Source organism: Tympanuchus pallidicinctus, unplaced genomic scaffold (assembly GCF_026119805.1).
Source record: "Tympanuchus pallidicinctus isolate F22 unplaced genomic scaffold, pur_lepc_1.0 scaffold12, whole genome shotgun sequence".
Taxonomy (NCBI): domain Eukaryota; kingdom Metazoa; phylum Chordata; class Aves; order Galliformes; family Phasianidae; genus Tympanuchus; species Tympanuchus pallidicinctus.
Window position 1 is genome coordinate 7,524,410 of NW_026294637.1, and position 18,635 is coordinate 7,543,044.

An 18,635-nucleotide genomic window follows, 5' to 3' on the forward strand; every position below is an offset into this window, starting at 1 on the left:
CCCTGCAGCCAAGATTAAGTGTGCAGGAAGGTGACTGTGCTTCAGATGCTGGCTCTTAGTGTGTTATGCCTAGAAGAGTAGTTGTGGTAGTGCTCATGATTTCAGCTGAAACAGAAGGGCTTGTTTTTAGAGTCAAGCAGAGGGACGAGCGCCTGCTTCCCTCCCTCTTGCCCTCCTCAACAGGTACTTGGGCTTTTATTTCTTGTCTTGCAGAAGCAGAAAATGGTGCTGCACCAGGGCTGCTTTTATCCTGGATTTTTCAGGCACCTGTGTTGCTGTCTGGTGGTGCTTTGCCTACTTACTGTAGGAAGCCTTCCACATTTCCTGTGAGTGGAAGAAATGCTGAACTAGTAAATGAAAAGCCTTTTCATGAGAAGGTATTTGTCCAGATTATTCTGAGCATTTACAGAACCAGATACTCTAACATGAAGGCACCACTGTGGCACTGCATGGCTGAGTTCCCATGCAGTGAGCTTTAAACAAAGCATCTTTCCTACATGCCATGTCCACGAAGTCTCTGACAAATGACTGCTTCATAGAACTCACTCTGCTTTATTAGAAAAGTTACAGTAGGAATGTATTTCTTTAGAAAAGTTACTACAAAAAAAAAAAATCTATGTACAAATTCTCCAGAACTGCTGAGCATCTCCCTCTCAGGCTGTCAAAGCTGAGAAGGCCCTCCAGCAGAGGTTTCCAAGCTGTAAAAATGTTCTTAGTGTTAGAGGACAGGGTGGGAGGTGTCTCCTGCTTCCCAGCATTCATGCTGAGGGTGCAGGAGGAAAAGTGTTGGATCAGTGCTGCCCAGACAGGCAGCAACACAGTGTAAACTGTCTGTCCCACACCTTGCACACTTGTTGCAAGTGAAAAGTTGTATTTCTTTCTTGGGCCTCATCAGGCTGGTTTAGAGGGCAGAAAGGCTTCTAATCTCACACCAGCAATATCCTTCCTGCCCTGTGCTAGCTAAGCATTAAGCCTGTGCCTAGAGGGGATTTTTCCTAACATCGATCATTGCTGGGTGGTAAGGCAGGGGGGGGACGTTCAGGCTGGCTCTGCGGGGCTCCCGGCGTGGCTTGGCAGGGCCCAGGCTGCGGGGCAAGTGCACCTCGTGCCTCGGGTCTCCGGTGCTGTCGGTGGGCAGGGAGGAACGTCTCCATGTTGCAGGCAGAGGAGCATGCACCAGGTCCCTGCTCTCATCCCTGCCCCTATGGTTCTCTTCTGCAGGAGGCAGGGGCAGCTCCCCGTGGCTGAATTCCTCACAGGTCCCTGTGAGTGCGTTTCTCTCCATTCCTGCTGGGAAAGAGCGAGATGAGTTTTAGGATCTCTACTGCTACATCAGAAGTGCTTCCTGGAAAGTGCTTGCTCCCTGCCGGTGCTATTCCTTGGGGGCTCAGCTGTCTTCCCACTGGGGAAAAGAATTTAAAATCCTGTCTTGAAGTTGGTAGGAAAAGCACCCCCAGTGCCTGTTCTCACCTTTGGCTGCTCCTGGATGGAGATTAATGCTATTAAGCCTCTGGCTCAGCTCCTGGTTTGCCCGCATGTAACGGCTCAGCTCCTTTTCCAGCACCTGGATCCTCCCCTCGTACTGCAGCTTGCTGCTGGCCAGCCCCTCCTCCATGTGCTCTGCAAGGGAAAACCAGGTCATTGCAATCAATACTGCAAGCTGCGAGCCCTAGGAAAGGCAACAACAGTGCTGTCCTGGGAACTGGGCCTTTACCACGGCTCTGCTGAAGCAGCAGCTGCATGCTCTGCTCGTGCTCCTTCTGCTGCAGGGTGAGCTGCCGGTCCATCTCCAGGCGCTGCCGCTCCACGGCTGCCTCCAGCCAGTGCACCAGCTGCTGCTGCTCCTCCAGCTGCATCTCCAGCTCTGAGAAGGCAATGTGCTGCCGGTGCTGGTCTTCTCGCAGTGTCACCACCTGGCCAGGGCACAAAAGCAAGCTCCTTCAGAGCCTGGGCAGCTTTCCTCACCCTGCTGTGCTTCACCAAGTTAGATTTTTAGTGTATCATATGAAAGAAGAGCAATGTGTGGCTACACTGGTGTGGCAGAGCCCTACAGGGATGTATGCCTCCTATCCCTGGTATTTAAACCCTGTTCCCAGGTGTTGGGAGAAGCAGGGACTTAAAGGGTCACGTAGCTCTGTAAGGTGAAAAAAAGGCAGCAGAGGAAAACAAGAGGTTGTTCACACACTACAGCTCCCTCCAGCACAGACAGCCTTCTCTCCCACCTTGTCGAAGTACTTGCAGAGCAGAGCTCTTGTCTCAGAAGAGGAGAGGTAGCTGAGCTTGGCCATGAGGTTCATCTCACACTGGGACATCAGGCTGGCTGAGGCCCGCAGCACGCGCTGCCGGCATGTGATGGATTCATTCTTGTACTCAATAGCTGCATCCAGAGCCTCGATTGCCTCATCCAGCTGGAACAGGATCCTCTCCTCCTGCAAGTGCAGAGCAGCAGTTAGTAGAGAGCAAAGGATTTCCCGTATGACCCCCATCCCTACCTCCTTTATCATCTCACAGCCAAGACAACGCTGGCAGGAAGGTGGGACATGCACCATTTGGGGGCGTGGAGGAGCATCTGCCCAGCCAAAGAACAGGTACCTCTGGGGACAGCAACGTGCCCTGGCGCAGCTTGTTGTCAAGCTCTAGCCTCTGCTTGAGCAGCTGGTCCTTCTCCTGGCGCAGGTTGCTGATCTCTTGACGGATCTGCTGCTGGTCGTGGGCGCTGCCGTGGCGCAGCTGCCCGTTCTTCTCTGTGAGCTCCTTCTCCAGGTGCTCCAGGCGGCTCGACACACGGACTATGTCATCTGTCAGGGCCTGCAACAGATGTTTCAGGTTGGACATTATGAAAAAAATATTATCAGGGAGTGGTGAGGTGCTGGTATAGGCTACCAAGGGAGGTGGTGGAGTCACCATCCCTAGAGGTGTTCAAGAACCGTGGGGATGTGGCATTGAGGGTTGTGGTCAATGGGCACAGTGGGGTGGGTTGAGCACTGGACTTGGTGATCTTAGTTGTCTTTTCTAACCTTAATGATTCTACGCTTGGCTGCTCTAATGGGAAGTCAAGTCCCCAGCCCCTTTCTACTGTACCATTAAACCAAGCACTATCACAATAACTTGGTGAGGTGCAGCACAAACAGATTTCCTTCCCCCTTCCCAACACCATCACCTTATCCCGACGTGCAGCCTTCTGCCAGCCACAGGTGGCACCGCTGTCTTTCAGCCTCCCACCTTTGCTGACAATGAAGCAGGGACACAGGTGTCACACTCTTGTCCTACCTGGCTGGAGCGCAGCCTCTTGCTTTCCAGGCCATTCTTCTCCTGCAGGAGAGCCTCCTTTTTGGCCACGATAGCTTCACGCTTCCTCAGTTCATCCTCCAGCTCATCTAAGGCCTGGCGCTGCTCCAGCACTTTATCCATCTCCATGTCCAGCCACTTCTTCTGTTCCTCAATTTTCTGAAGGGAGAAGACGTAAGTCACACACATGCGTGCATACAGCAACAATTCCAGGGACTGCTAGACTCGAGGGCAGCAGAGTTGATTCCATCTCTGCTAACCCCCGCAGCCCTGACATCGCTACTTCTGTCATGCTCCATCTCCCACAACCGTTCTGCAAATGTTTTGCAGCTTTTTTATTGATGTTTTGATTTATAAGAAATCCTGGTCCTGGAAGCAAGATACGATTTGAGTTTTTTGCTGTCAGATTTGAATGACACTGTGAGCTGATGGGCTGCTGCAGGAGCTCCTTTTGGCCAGGATGGTGCCTGTACCTGCTGCTGCTCCAGGCTGATGACGGAGCCATTGCTTCCACTCCGCCTCTTCCTCTGGAAAGCTGCAATTTCCTCTGTTTTGATGCGCAGGATTTTCTGGTGCTGCTCGTGCTTCAGTTCCAGTTCCTACAGGGGAAGGAGCTACCGTCAGCCATCTCAAAGGGGCGTGAGCTGTTTCTATACAACCAAGGGCTGCGGGTTGATGGGCAGTTAATGTTCTCACAGCAGCGCCTCTTTGGCTACTCTTCAAAAGCACAGTACCCCCAAGCCCAGTGCTGCGCTGACCACAGTCACCCCTGGAGCTGGCCCTGCTCCTGCTGGTTCCTACCTTGACACGGTGCTGCCGCTTGTTCATCTCTGCTTCCAGCCGCCTCTTCTGCTCGCTCTCCTCCCGCAGTCGTCTCTGCAGCTGGCCCTGCTGCCGCCGCATCAGCTGGATGTTCCTCTCCAACTCCTGCACTCGCTTCTCGCTCTGGGCCGAAAGCGACACCAGCCTCTCGGTTGCCTGCTTCTTTTTGCTCAGAACCTGCCGAAGGACCAAAGCTGCCCCTGTGCTCTGGGCAAGAGTGTTGCCAGCTCCCATCAGGGCAGAGCCACGTGCTCTCCATCCACACTCACCCGTGCCTTGCTCTGGGCAGCTGCCACGCGTGTGCGGTACTCCTGCAGCTTGTGCTTCTCCCCAGGGTCCCAGGGCTCTTTGCCCTCCAGCTCCTGGAGCTGCTTCTGGCTGTCACTCAGTTCAGCCCGCACCTGCTCTGCTTCCTGCTCCAGCTCACCGATCTTCTGGCAGTACTGCTTGTTCAGAGCCTGCGCGTCCCTGCCTGTAACACAACCACTCATGCTCACCTCTGGGTCCCTGCTGTCCCAGCCCTGCAGGATGGCAGGTCCCCCCCGCTCCCCAAGGCCTTTGGTAGGTAGCTACAGAAAGTGCAGGGGTGGAGCACACCAGGATGTGAGGATGGAAGCAGGGACTGAATATCCCACATAGCAGCTCCCTAGCTGCCCGCTGCACACTCTGCCCACCAGTAGCTCTGCACCTGTCTTGATGAGCTCTGTGATCAGCTCCTCCTTCATGCGGATGTTAATGGCCAGATCCCGGATCTTCTGCTGCGCTTGCACCAGTCTCCACTCCGAGTCCTTCCCTGCAGGGCGCTCCTGCTTCCTGCACGCCTCTGCAACACAAACTGCTGGGTAAGGATGCCCAGGGGACAGCAAGACAATCACACATAAGAGCTGCAGCCAAGGACCAGTGCAGCACCAGGAGAACTGCCCTTCAGCCTACAGCTGCCACTTGCCTTTGGGCAGCTTCAGCTGCTCCTCCTGAATCAAGAAGGGATGGCCTCCGCTCGGCTCCTCGCTCAGCTTGCTGCTCACCTCTCTCCTGCTCCAGCTGGGAATCCCATTTCTACAAAGATGAGCAAATTGATCACTTGGGTCTAGGCACCCCCTTGCTGGAGCACTGTCATTTCTAACTTGCTCAACTGTCATGGCAGTGTGCAGTGTTGGCTCAGCCTCAGCTCACCGGCGCTGATACAGGGACCGCCTCAGCTCCCATTCTTCATCCTCTTCTGAGGACAGCTCGGCTGCCTTCTCCAAGCCCTGGCTGTGTTCCCTCTGCAGGGCCATGTCCCTGAGCTCTGCACTGCTGGGTAGGTTTGGGTGACAGCTGACCGAGTCCTCCTTTAAGGAGGAACTGCTGCTGAGCTGCTGGGGTAGAGAATTGTAAAGAGATGAGATGTGCTGCAGGACAGCCAGAATTAAGGAAGGCAGCTGACTCCTGGCTGGGCATTGCTGCTAGGTACAGCAAAAAGGCAGAGCTCCAACTCACCTTCTGACAATGGCCCCTGAGGCTATGGGGCTTCGTGGCTGTCAGCGGGGCTGTGTGTGGTCGCTGGGTGGCAGTCACCAGGTGCAGGTTCTCCAGCAGCTCTGGCACACATAGATTTGGCATCGCCATCTCCAGGCGCACGTGCAGCTCTGAGATCTTATCCTGCTGCTCTTGCAGTTTGTCACTCTAGGGAGGCAGTGAGAAAAATGTCACAAAGTAACACAGATCCCAGAGGTCCTGCAGAAGAACTCCAAGGCTGGATTGCACCCTGAAGCGGGGCAGGTTTCGTTTAAGAAAGCACATCCCAGCAATACCTGCAGCTTATACTGCTCCATGGCATCCTCCAAGGCAGCCAGGAAATCCCGGTTCTCCTCCTCCAGGCGCTCCACTTGTCTCTGCAGGTTGGCCACGTGCTTGTCCTTGATGGCCTCACAGCCTTTCTCAGTGCTCGCCTGCCCCTGGGATACAGAAGAGACATCAGTCTGCAGATACAGGACAGGCAGACAGTGCGTCCGAGCCCAAACCCCCCAGCCGTTTGCTACCTGAGCTTTGGGCAGCTTGCACCCCTGTGCCTCGAGGCTCTGATCCTCTGCAGAAGTGCTCTCGATGCCGCTATCCAGCCCGGCCGAGGTCAGCTCGCTCCTCTCGCTCTCCACCGCGCACAGCCACTCCTTCACCCGCAGGATCTGCTCCACGGTCAGGTTGCTGTCCTCCTGCAGCTCCATCAGCAGCCGGTAAGCGGCATCTGTGCAGGTGCGGTAGTGCGCGCACTCAGCCAGCAGCCGAGCGTTGGGCTCCTGGGGGCAGCGCTTGGTGGCGTCTGAGCGGTTGATGATGCGTGTCTCGGAGCGGTGCCGCTGCTCCAGCGCCTTCTGCAGGTTCTTTATCTGCAGGTGGAGCTCCTCCACCTGCTCTGTTTCCTTGCGGCAGTTCACCACCGCTTTGTTCTGGATATTCTGAGCTCGGCTGGCGTAGTTCAGTGTGTTGAGGCTCTCGTCGAAGTCAGAGGAGGAAGGGCTGACGCAAGCTATCATCACAGTCTGGGCATTGCCCCCCAGGGAGTCCTTCAGGATCCTGCACAAAGCACAGACAGCGGTGACTGAGATGGCTGGGATGCATGGTAACAAGGCAACCAGAAGGTTTCCAGTCCTTTCCAGAGGCTAAACCCAAAGAGAATGATACACGTGCTCTGCACTACTGAAGAGAGCAGAATGATTAAATAGAATCATAGAATTGTTTGAGTTGCAAGGGATCCCTAAATGTCATCTGGTCTGACTCCCCCATACCGAACAGGAACACTGACAGCTGATCAGGTGCTCAGAGCCCTGTCCAGCCCAACTCTGCGTGTCTCCAGGGACGGGGCATCTACCACCTTTTTAGGCAACCCGTGCCAGTGCCTCACCATCCTTACTGCTAAAAAAATATTTCTTCCTTATATCGAATCTACATGTCCTCTCTTACAGTTTGAAATAATTTCCACTTGTCCTATTACAACAGACCCCACTAAAGAGTCTGCCCCCTCATTCTTACAGCCCCCTTAGGTACTGAGAGGCCACTCTCAGGTCTCCCCAAAGCTTCCTCTCCTTCCAGACTGCGCTGCCCCAGCTCTCAGTCCTTTAGATGTGTTCCATCATTTTTGTGGCTCTCCTCTGGATGTGCTCCAACAGGTCTGTGTCTCTCCTGTACTGAGGACTCCACCTTTGGATGCAGTACTGCAGATGAGGTCTCACGGAGCAGAGGCAGGATCTCCTCCCTTGCCCTGGTAACCACTCTGCTTTGGATGCAGCCCAGAATACAACTGGCTTTTTCAGATGCAAGGGCGCACTGCAAACTTATGCCTAGCTGCCATCCACCAGTACCCCCAAGACCTTTTTGGTTGGTCTGTCTTCCATCCTTACATCCCCAGCTTGTACTGACAGTGGGGTTTGCTGTGACCCAAATGCAATACCTTGCCCTTGGCTTTGTTGAGCCTCATGAGGTTCTCCTGGGTATAGTGCTTGAGCCTGTATAGATCTCTCTGAATGGCAGAGGATAGAGGAGTAACAACTTGCATCGTGACCAAGTTTCTACCTGAACAACTGTTGGAGCCAGGTACCACCCAATTCTGTGCTCACTGGCGTGAAAGCAGAAGGGATGACTTGCCCTGTGAGCTTCTCCTGTTCAGCCTGGGGTCTCTGCCAGCAAACCAGGTAGGCTGGGCATGAGAAGGACCACCAAGACGCCTCACGTCCCTGCTGCCGGGCCACCAGCCCATGGGATGTGTGGAGTCCCATTCCCCATCTGTACCTGGTGATTTTGGAATCCCTATAAGGAATGTGGCTGCCCTTCCTCCGAGGGTCCCCCAAAGCACTGATGACGTTGCCCAAGGCCAGCAGCCCGCTGTTGATCTGGATGCTCTCCTTCAGCCTCTCCCCAGTGTTTCCTGTCTTGATGATCCGTTCTGAGCCTGCCAGGTCCACAAAATGGAACTTGGAAACCAGGACCTGCCCCGAAGCAGGGATGGTGGGCTGGTTGGAGAGGGCAAGGCGAGTGACGCGGCCAGCGCCGCGCCGCTGCTCCATCGTCACCGTGAAGATGGTGTGTGAGCGGCTCGACTGCGCGTTGATGTGCGTGGCGCCCGTGTGCTTGGCCGTGTTGCCCATCTCCAGCAGGCTCAGCACCTCATCCAGTCCTTCCACCTCAGACTCCTTCACACCGCACAGCACTGCAACGGCAAATGGATAAGGGACCCAACAAAATGACAAAACCAAACAATGGCCTTTGAGGAGAAAAGGAAGCCCAGGGCAGCTGCACATACCGATGTTGCCCTTGTCATCCTCTCGGATCTGGATGTCTTTGCTGGCCGTATCCACCTGCAGAAGGTCCCGGAACTCCTCCTTGTACACCTCCACGTAGGACACGCGCACTGTGTAGTCAATGAGGTCGTTCTCGTCGATGAGCTGGAAGGTCTCTGCCATGGCTCGTGGGATGATGCCCTGCTCATCCTCATTGATGGAAGCTGGCAAAGAGACATGGACACGATCATGGGTTATGGCTTGTGCCTGAAGCCACGCTGGCTGGGGACGGGCTGGAGCCAGGGCTGCAGTGTAGGTTTCATCAGAGGGGAGCAGCCCCCCTGGCCTTCCTAGAGCCCTGCACTGCCTAAATTCAAACTCCTGCAAGGATTTTAGGACTTGGGGAAAACCTCACCACTGCACAGTGGTGGTGGACTCACGCAACAGTTCTTCCTCAAGAAGAAAAAAGGACGTCAGCGTTCCCACTGATAACAGATATTGAGCGCAAAGCTAAAGAGTGCTGCCCTTAGGAGCAGCATTTCCCCATCAGCTCTCCCAGCTCATTATCTGCCTGCTCTGCCATTGTGATTTTAAGCTGTTCTGCTTTTGTCTCCAGCAGCCATGCAGAACTGCAACTCCACACCTGGAGCTACAGCCTGAGCTGAGAGCGAAGCAGAGACGAATCTCAAAGTATGGACATAACTCAGCGTTCCCAAACGGCGAAGTTAACCAAAGCTGACCTGTGGCCACACTCACTAAGGTAACTATAGATCCAATAATACCACTGAAACATCTTTGGAAAGAGGGATGGGTGGGATGGGGGCGATGGGACGGCGGCAGGGGATGGGATGACGGGATGGGGATGTGATGGAGATGAGCTGGGCGGGAAGCCGCTGCCCGCCACTCACCGACGCTGGCTTCCCCGATGGTGTAGGTCTTGCCGGATCCCGTCTGCCCGTAGGCGAAGACGGTGGCGTTGAAACCCTGGAAGAAGGCCCGCAGCAGCGGCCGGACGCAGGCGCCGTACACGGCCTCCTGCCCCGCCGCCTCGGGCAGCACGGCGGCGAAGCGGAATCGGCGGCGGTGGCCCAGCGCCACCTCCCCGGTGGCCGCATCCCCGCGCAGACAGGAGCGGTGCCCACGCAGAACTTCCTTGGGCAGCAACGGCCGCACCCGCACCGCCACCCGCACCGCCGCCCCCTCCGGGCCCATGGCGGGGCGGAGCGCTGCTCGGCGCGCTGCGATGGCGTCAGGCGGCTCCGCCCGGCGGAGCGGTGGGTGGGATCGGGGCGCGATGTGCTCCGCCGCTCCTGAGGCGCTCGTAGAGTGGTGCGATGGCGTGGGTCGCAAGGGGTCTTAGGACCGTCCGGTTCCGTCCGCTGCCGCAGGCTGGTTGCCGCCCACCGGATCGGCTTTGCTTAAAACCCCATCCCACCCGGTTGGAGCATCCGCAGGTTTTTGGGCAGGCGGTGCCGGGGCCTCGCTGCCCCGTGAAGAATTCCACATCTGCTCGTACCCACAAGTCCATCACTTTTGAGGTTCTCCATCACTTGTGCTGTGCTCCATCACGATGCTCCCCACCCCCGGAGGTGCTCAATTGCAGGCTGGATGGGGCCCTGGGCAGCCTGAACTGGTGGGTGGCATCTGGCCCGCAGCAGCAGGGTGGAGCTGGGTGATCTTTAAGGTCTTTTTCCATCTTAGTCACTCTGTGATCGATCACAGCATGCTCCATCAGCCTTGAGATGCTTTATCATCTATAAGATGATCCATTAGTTGTGATGCACTCCATCACTTCTGAGACGCTTAATGTGCTTTGAGACACATCTTCCATTATGAGATGCTCCGTGGGTGATCCTCCAGCCTCCATGAGAAGAGACAAAAGGACCACATGTCCCAGCTGAGGAGCAGCAGCGTGGGCAGCCTCCTGGGATACTCTGCAGCCAGCCCTGCGTGCTGGGAGGTGACAAGGCCAGCCCCGGCACTGACGTACTGTGGGGATGATCCAACCCATAGCAACATTTTGAATCCCGCTGCCTGCAGCTGCAGGCAGTACCCCGTAGCCCTGGCAGGTCCTCTGGGTGCACGTGGAGGAGCTGGGAGTGCTGCCATGGGGCTTCGGCTGCGCAGGAGTGCCAGCTTCACCCCCGAGCACCCGGCCCTCCTGGAGCTGCCCAGCCCTGTCGCCCTGAGAGCAGAAGCCAATGTGCTGGTGATGGGAGCAGACAGCGTGGGGAAATCAGGTGAGGAATGAGAGCGAGCTGAGAGCTTACAGGCAGGGAAACCCATTTCTACTGCAAAAATAGGCTGCAGACTGCAGCGGGATTTGTAGAATGAGCTGCAGAGAGCAGTCCTGCCTCTGCTGGTGTTCAGAAAGGGGAAAATCAGAGGTTGGTCCCGGCAGTGGGAGTTTGTGGGGGGATGCATCCTGAGTGTGTTCAGGTCTAAGCTGTGTGTGGGCTGGGTTTAAGATGAAAGTCTCAGAGGTTCAGGATTATTTTGTGATCCTTGTTCTCCCCTTTGCAGCCCTGACTGTACGTTTCCTTACGAGGCGCTTTATCGGGGAGTACGGAGACATGGGTGAGTGCTGACCATGCCAGCCCCGTTCCATTCCTGTTAGGGACAGGGAGGTTGCAGGGCGAGCCAGATCCTCCTGCAGGGTTTGGTTCCTTCCTGTCCTCTCCCATATTATTCTATAGCTCCCCAGAGGCTTGATGTTCATGTTTGATCAGGAGCTGTACTGTCATTGTACTGGGGTGCAGAAAGTGCAGCTGTGCGTGGGCTGAGTCAGGGACAGCCCTGGGTCCCTAAAGGTTCTGGAGGAGATCAGCTGTGAGGGAACTGTCTGTAGAGACAAACAGTCTCAGACTCATTTCTTTTTGGGCAGAATTCATCTACAGCCACACGGTGACCGTGGATGGCCGAGAGGTTCTCTTCCACATCTGGGATGTCCCCAGCTCACAGGTGAGAGGGCTCCTTCCCATTGTGTGCCCTCCTCCTAAAGAGGAAACCCAATCCGTTCCTTTTCCCCGTTCCCCAGGACCAGGCTGATGATGGTTCCTCGGAGGAGAAACGAATCCAGTGGGCAGACTGCTTCATCCTGGTCTACAGCATCTGCGACCGCGCCAGCTTCAACCTCCTGCCCCTCAAAGTGCAGTTCATTAGGGCGGCCAAGGAGGGACAGGAGCAGGTGCCCATCGTCATCGTGGGCAACAAGCGGGACCTGCAGCACCGGCGGGCTGTCTCCAGCGAGGAGGGACGGCTCCTGGCCCTGTCTCTGGACTGTGGCTTCTATGAGGTCTCTGCGGCCGAGGCCTACCACGGGGCTCTCATGGTGTTCCATGGACTGGCTGAGCGCATCCCCGACACCAGGCTGAAAAGAGGTGCCGGCATCCGAGGCATCGTCAGGACGGTGTCGGCAGTGTTTGCCCGTAAGCGGACGGACTCACTCTGAGCAGCGTCTTTGTTTCTTGTTGTGTAGCTGGATGAGGCCTCCTGTGTTCTGTGCAGATTGGATGTGTCCCAGGAGCGTGGCAGGTTCTCCAAACCCCATGATCTGGGTCTCTGGCTGTACGTGACCAGCAAGGCAAGGGCCTTCCTCTGCTCAGCCCTCAGCTCTTGGCTCTGTTATTGTCTGCAGCATCCCCAGCTCCTTCTGTGGGCTAGCAGGGAGGACATGCAGCTACGTCCTGCTCCGTGTCCCTGTTGTCACCCTGGCATCCTGGCCGTGCCAGTACTGAGCCTGGAGGACAGCAGGCAGAGTCCTTCACCCTCCATCCCATTGCATCTCATCCTCTCCCACCCCATCTCATCCTATGTGACTCCAAGCAGTACTGTGCTGCTGACCTCCCTCCTGCAGCCTTTTGGTGACAGCCCAGGCTCAGCATGGGAAAGTCAGGCACTGGGCTTTTTCCCAGGGTGTGGGACTGTACCGTGTGTCTCATAAATGCAGACCTCTGAGCCTGCCTGTCCCCGGGGAGGAAGAGGAGGGGGGCAGGGAGGCCTTTCCCCTTCTCTGCTGTTCCTGGGAATGCAGTGTGTAGGAAGGAGGTTGTGTATGTGCAGTGCAGACAGATTGCTCTGCACTGTTCTGCAAATGGAATAAATCTTTGGCAGGAAGCCCCTGGTGGCTCTGAGTTTGTACTCCAGGCATAGGAAGGGGCACGTACAATGTTGGGCACTGCCCAAGCACTGCAAAAAGCCCTCTGCACTGTCAGTGCTCTCCCTCCCTCAGTGTTCCCAGCCCTTTAAGGCTCAGCAGCCAGTAGGCAGCTCTTGTAAAGCAGACTATGCAAAGGGTGATGGGGAATAAGGGGGAAGGTTTATTACTGCAGCAGGTACAATCACAAGTTGTGGGAATGGGGCCTTCCTGCAGGAGGCTGGGGTACTGGTGCTCTGGTCTTGTCTCTGACCCCAAAACTGTGGAAAGAAGGATGAGGACCCAGGATGCCCCGAGCTGTGGGTGCCCCATCCCTGGAGGTTCTCAAGGCCAGGTTGGATGGGGCCCTGGGCAGCCTCAGCTGGTGGGGGCAACCAGCCCATGGCAGGGGGGTGGGACTGGATGGGCTTTAAGTCACTTCCAACTCAAGCCATTCTGTGATGATTCTATGTTGTTCTGCGATGTTTGATGGTTGTGTTCCCTCCGGTCCATCTCAATGCTCTGTACCTCACCTGTCTGACACTGCTTGTTTAACGAGCAGCAGCTGGCCCAGTGTCAGAGCTGGCTGGTCCCTTTTTCTCCTTCACTGTTTCTCCTTCACTCATCCCCTCTTCTCTACTCCTCTAACAGCAGCCCCTTGGGCTGCCTTTATTCTCCTCTTGGCCCCAAGGAGGGGACATCCCCTGGCACAGCTGTCACCGAGCCTGGAGCAGAGCAGGGACCCTCAACCACAGATGGGCAGATGGACAACCCAAGATGGACAACCATATCTGTGCCGTGTTGGGGATGTGGGTAAGCAGGCAATGTGGGATGTGGGTACGTGAAGGCAAAGCGTGCTGGGGGCAGTTTGGGGCCGAGGTTCTCCCACTCAGAGTCACTCCTTCTTGAAGGCTGGGCTGTAGAGGTTGGCATAGTAGGCCCGGCTGTACATGGCCTCGGGGCTGAAGCGGTAGGAGCCCTCGCTCACGCGCCGGCTGTAGGGCGCGAAGGCCGATTTCCGCGGCACAGCCTCGGGCTCCAGGGCTGAGCTGCGGTACAGATTGCTGCGTATGAAGAGAGGGTCCTCCAGGCCCAGGAAGGACAGCGGGTGGTGGCCGCGGTACAGCCGCCAGTCACCCCTCAGCTGGGCCTTCTCCTCGGCGCTGGTGCCCACTGGCTTGCTCTCCTCCTCCTCCTTCTGCTCGGCCTCAGGACCCGGCTTGCTGCCCCGCGCCGCCGCCTCGTCCTTGGACTGCCTGCGGAGCTGAGGGCTGGGCTAAGCAGTAGGGCTCTCCCTAGGGAGACTTTGGGACGGGAGGTTTGTCTCCATGGAGGCCCTCAGAGTAAGGAGTAGGTGACCGTAGGACAGCCCCAGGGGAGAGCAGGTAGGAAGAGGATGGGTGGAGGAAGGGAATGCGGTCCCAGTATTAACCTGTGCCTCGCCTTTATACAGGGAGTGGACCAGAAGGGGTTTTGCTGGAGGTGGGTGGGACCCGATCCCTGTGTGTCCCCATGGTGCTGGGATGCACTCACCGGCACGTAGCTGTACAGGCTGCCCAGCAGGTGCTTAGGGGCACTGATGAGCGTCCCTCCCAGGGCATCCACCGTCTCCATGGCCCTGGACAGCCTGCGGGGTGTGAACAGGATCAACCCCTCTGCAGCGTCCCAGGCCACAGCAGGGACCTTCTTCATGCTGGAGATGCCAGAGGCACAGGCACTCTGCAGGTTGTGAGCCACGCTGCCCACCAGTCCAAGGCCATCCCCTGCCTGCAGGCAGAAAACAGCGTCACTTATGGTAGCCCCCCCAGCCCTTTGGGACCTCACACTTCTGCTGCAAGTGAAGGTGAAGGGCACCGACCCTGACCCGCAGCTTTCTGTCCCCATGTCCCAGCAGAGCTGCTACCACCAGGGAAAGTCCTCCAGCCCGTGTGCTGTCAGCAGAGCCCCCCCAGACCCAGGGTCCTCCTGTTCACTCCTGGGACCACAGTGGGAGTATGTTTTGTATTGAGACCCCAAACCAACAACTGGGAGCTAGGTGCCAATTCAGAAATTGGAGCACTGCCTGGCCCAGAGGCTGTTGCAGCCCTGTTTGGGAGTTCAGAGCTTTTTCTCCTAAGGCAGACTGAGCTAGAGATGCCGGTTGCTGGGTCCTTTGGATCGCACCCAGCCCCTGGGAGAATGCCAGAAGGGAAGTGCCTTGATTTGGTTTGCTGGAGAAGAGGCCGAGAACATGGTGGGATCGAGATGATGCTCTGGAATGACCCCATCTCACCACTACCTCCATTTTTCCCTACCTCACCAGCATGGCCGTCCTCCTTCTCTGTCTTCTCCTGCTTCTGCTCCGGCACCCTGCTCTGCCTCCAGCTGCCTGCAGTGCTCTGCCTCTCACCATGGCTCTGCGGCACCGTAGGTGGGCTCGGCTTGGCCAGATTGCCCTGCAGGGGAGACAGAAACCAGTGCTCGGGGTGAGTTCCAGGCCCCAAGGCTTTGAGACAGGCTGGGACTCACCAAGATGGGGATCCAGACGACCAGTTCCTGTCCTTTGGCTTTGGCACGCTGAAGGTTCTGGACGGTGTGCTGGTAAGCACGGTGAGAGGCGGTGCTGACCAGGGCTCCAATCCGGCCCAGAGTGCTGGGAGCACTGCTGGGAGCACTGGGAGCCCTGTATATCCTGGATTGCTGCTGGGAGACCTTTGCTGGTCCACAGGTCTTCTTGGGCTTCAGATCTAAAGGTAGAACAGCACAGGGAGAGTGTGGGATGTTACAGCCTGGTGGGACAGCCCTACACCAGGATCTTTTTCTTTCCACCTACACCCCATCAGTGAGTCCCCATCTCCATGGGGACCGCTTTGGGTGCTTCCTCCACCCCAGCAGACCCCTGCCTTACCAGGACACCCCTCTGCAAACACCCCGAGGTGATCTTGGCACCAATACTACCTGCTTCCTCCTCTTCTGGCAACAGGTATTCCATCAGCTTCTCCAGCCCACCTAGGGCGGTGTCCATCCCGGCAGCTGCCATCTGGCTCACTGAGTTGCTCCTCGTGTACCTTGCTGTTGTCTCCACTGTGGTTCTGGTCGTCTCATAGCCACCCACCGCCAGCCCCAAGATCTTGTCCATGGAGTACCCGATGGTGCTCTTGGCACTTTGGATGGGGGTGGAGATGGTGTCCTTCAGTTTGGAGGCAAGCTGCAGGCAGAGAGATGGAGAAGAACCCTTCTGATGTGCTCTGGATGGCACAGAGCAGCTGGAGAGACCATGGGCCATGCAAGAAGACATTCCCTAGAGCAGCAGGACGATTTCCTATAGCCTGGGCTGCAGGTAGCCAGCCACGCAGGACCTGCTGGCCTATATTTAGGAGCAATCCAACCACATCTGTGCTAAGTCCTTGCTTTGAGGTACCCTCTGGAAGCCCCTTGCCTTCACTGGTTGCCAGGTGAGAACCAGGATTTTGGCCCAGAGGAGAAATCCTGCGGGCTCTGCAGAGGGGCTGGAGTGTCTAGAGGATCCCAGAGGCTTTCCCACCCATGACTTACCTTCTCAACAGGATACTGAAGGGCTGGGATCTTCTCCTCCAGGTGGTCCAAGCCCCGACATGCCAAATTGTTGGCCACAGAGACTGCCTTGGGCAAAAGCATGCAGGGTGGAGATTAAGGCTGGGGGCTGTGCCAGGGGTGAGCGCAGGTGGTGTCCCACTGTTGGATACCCCATCACATCCCTGCTGATGGACTCACACTGAGGCTCCAGCCTGCGTACCACAGGCTCCACGCTCCACATGGCCAAGGCGCTGGCGCCCTTCACTCCCTGCTCATAGACCTCACACACCGAGGCCACAATTGGGTGGATCTCTTTGGTGCTGCTGTAGGTCCGCTGCAAGCTTTCACAGGTTGAGCTCACCACCGGCAGCTGCAGGACACGCTGCAGCACGTTCTCCTGTGCATCAGATGGGGACCAGTTAGGGGCCAGCCAGCAGAAAAGAAAAGCACTCCTCAAGAAAAGCTGAGTCTGGCTTCATGGCCCGATTCGTCTGTGAATCTGCATGTTCAACAAGGAAAATACACCTCCTGCTAATTTTATCTTGACGTGGAGCCAGCTGACCCAGAAATCCCATGGATAAATACTGATACGTGCTGATAGGTCCTGTTAGATCAAGGTTACCTTTGTTGATTCTCGTTTATTTTATTTCAGGCATGTGAGTGACGATACTTTGATGGCTGCTCTGTATTATTACAAGCAAAGATAACACACAAGACAGCACGGTATGAGCTATTCCCCTCCTCCTGTTTCCTCTCCCTCTCCCCACACTCACCTTGGCCCTTCCGTTCTGCATGGGCTGATTCTTCTTCGCCGTCATTGTGCCACGTCCTCCTGCAAAGCAAAGTGCAGAGCTGCAGAGTGTGCAGTGAGGTCTGAGCCAGGCTGGGGCTCAGAGCATGATGTGCAGGAGTTGGGCTGGGCCACACAGCTCCCCTGGGAGCTGTGATTGTGGCATTGCCCAAGCTTTGACTTTTGACCAGTTAAACCTTAGAGCCAATGCTCCACACGCTCTTCCTCTGCTGGGGCAGCCCATCCTCACTTGGGTCCTGTGCCTGGGCTGTGTGGTGTTGGGGCACTACTACCCCCAGGCTCCACCTCCAACCTGGGCTGGGCTAGGGGGGCATGAGTTGCTGGGGAAAGTGGGCAAACAGCTCCCCAAAGGCTCCCATCATCCCTGTATGTCAAATGAGGAGATGATGAATGCAGAAGAGATTAAGACCTGCCTGTGTTTGTGCAGTACTGTGGCAGCGCACCAAGGCGCTGAGGAGGAGGATAGGGTATAGAATGTATGAGTGTGCAGCTTGGGTTTGGAGCAGCACAGATGATGGAGTTGAGGGAGGGATGGAAAGGTGGCTGTGGTGTAGCCAAGCAGCAGGACAGGAGGGTAAAAGGACTTTGAGTGGGGATGAGCAGGAGCACTTTCCCTTATCACTAATAAAGGAAGGGATTGTTGGCACAGGGAAAGTAGACCTGGCTGGATCCTTACTCACCTGGACCAGCAGGACAGGCATATGGGCAGTATCCTGTGCGAGGAACAGGCTGCCCAGGGAGGTGGTGGAGTCACCATCCCTGGAGGTGCTCTAGAACTTTGGGGATGTGGCATTGAGGGATGTGGTCAGTGGGCACGGTGGGGGTGTGCTGATGGTTGGACTGGGTGATCCTAATGCTCCACGACTCCTGGAAGAGCCTGGGCTTACCCACAGCCCTGCATTAAGGGGCTCACCCTGTGCAGAGGCACACAGATGTCTGTCAGGGTTTGGCACAGTGCTGCAGTGATTCAGGGCTCTCCAGACAGTGGGACAAAGGGCAGCAGCCTGCTCACGGGTTTCCTTCTCGGCCACGGTGAACAGGCATGATACCAGGGGCAGCGTCAGCCTTCCCTCTGCCCAGTGAGAGCAGGGATCAGCAGACAGCACAGCCTCTGCCCTTCCTGTGGGGCTCTGTCTTCCTGGGCAATCTCTTCAGTGTTTTGTTTTACAGAAGTTTCAAACGTCATTGCCCACAAGATTTAATTCTCCTTTGTGGCAACAGATACGTATTACTCCTTGGGTGGATTGGAGACTAATTTATTGCCTTCCACTTGACAGAAAACCCTCCACACGCCCTCCCTCAGTCACCTTTCCTCTACAAAACAGCTCACTTGATCCCTCCCTGGAGATGTTGCTTTTTAGACCTTTGATTGCTCCTGCTGCTCACCTGGGAATGCTGAGCAGCTCACTCTTCCTGAAATATCATGCCAAGTGCAATGTTAACATTAGGAAAGCCTTGTCTATAAGTAGATTACTTATCTTGCTTACTATTCTGCTGTTAATTGCTGCTATTATGAAATGAGTGTAAGAGCAATTATTCAGAAGGAAACTCTTGCTAAATTGTTACTGAATGCAATGCTTTGTGTGTTGTTCAGGGAAAGACATTTTGGAGCCTTCACGTTTGTAAAGTTCTTGCTGCAGGGGATAGGAGTAAGCAGTAAGAGCAGTGAGCTACCAGCAATTGCTCACTTTTACTGGTTATCCCTTCTCCATCTCTCCCCATCTCAGCTGGAGATGCCATCCTTCACTCTGCCCTTAATTCATCATTAAACATCTGTAACAGCTTCAGAAAT

General features: G+C 56.0%; 3 protein-coding genes across 4 annotated transcripts; 1 reads left to right on the top strand and 2 right to left on the bottom strand.

Moving 5' to 3' along the window:
- Window positions 1-532: 532 nt before the first annotated feature.
- Window positions 533-9,591, bottom strand: KIF7 (kinesin family member 7). The gene is made up of 18 exons (XM_052671816.1): window positions 9,272-9,591; window positions 8,387-8,587; window positions 7,876-8,293; window positions 6,132-6,663; window positions 5,904-6,047; window positions 5,590-5,775; window positions 5,284-5,468; window positions 5,057-5,166; window positions 4,799-4,933; window positions 4,380-4,582; window positions 4,090-4,287; window positions 3,762-3,887; window positions 3,271-3,447; window positions 2,593-2,808; window positions 2,223-2,429; window positions 1,715-1,913; window positions 1,471-1,620; window positions 533-1,290 (listed from the first exon to the last, which is right to left on the bottom strand). Exons 1-18 carry the CDS (start codon window positions 9,573-9,575, stop codon window positions 980-982), a joined length of 4,002 nt encoding a protein of 1,333 aa, XP_052527776.1. The 5' UTR covers window positions 9,576-9,591; the 3' UTR covers window positions 533-979.
- A 63-nt stretch (window positions 9,592-9,654) lies between these two features.
- Window positions 9,655-12,472, top strand: LOC128075253 (ras-related and estrogen-regulated growth inhibitor-like protein). Of its 2 annotated transcripts, none has more exons than XM_052671814.1 (4): window positions 9,655-10,603; window positions 10,887-10,940; window positions 11,248-11,324; window positions 11,401-12,472. In XM_052671814.1, the coding sequence occupies exons 1-4, from the start codon at window positions 10,252-10,254 to the stop codon at window positions 11,812-11,814; spliced, it is 897 nt and encodes a 298-aa protein (XP_052527774.1). In that variant the 5' UTR covers window positions 9,655-10,251; the 3' UTR covers window positions 11,815-12,472. The 2 variants fall into 2 exon arrangements, with proteins under 2 accessions (XP_052527774.1, XP_052527775.1); XM_052671815.1 differs by having other exon boundaries at window positions 11,407-12,472.
- A 190-nt stretch (window positions 12,473-12,662) lies between these two features.
- On the bottom strand, window positions 12,663-17,106 carry PLIN1 (perilipin 1). Its single transcript, XM_052672149.1, has 9 exons — window positions 17,011-17,106; window positions 16,806-16,864; window positions 16,231-16,429; window positions 16,033-16,115; window positions 15,433-15,685; window positions 15,007-15,224; window positions 14,793-14,933; window positions 14,032-14,265; window positions 12,663-13,762 (listed from the first exon to the last, which is right to left on the bottom strand). Exons 2-9 carry the CDS (start codon window positions 16,848-16,850, stop codon window positions 13,394-13,396), a joined length of 1,542 nt encoding a protein of 513 aa, XP_052528109.1. The 5' UTR covers window positions 16,851-16,864; window positions 17,011-17,106; the 3' UTR covers window positions 12,663-13,393.
- Window positions 17,107-18,635: the final 1,529 nt, after the last annotated feature.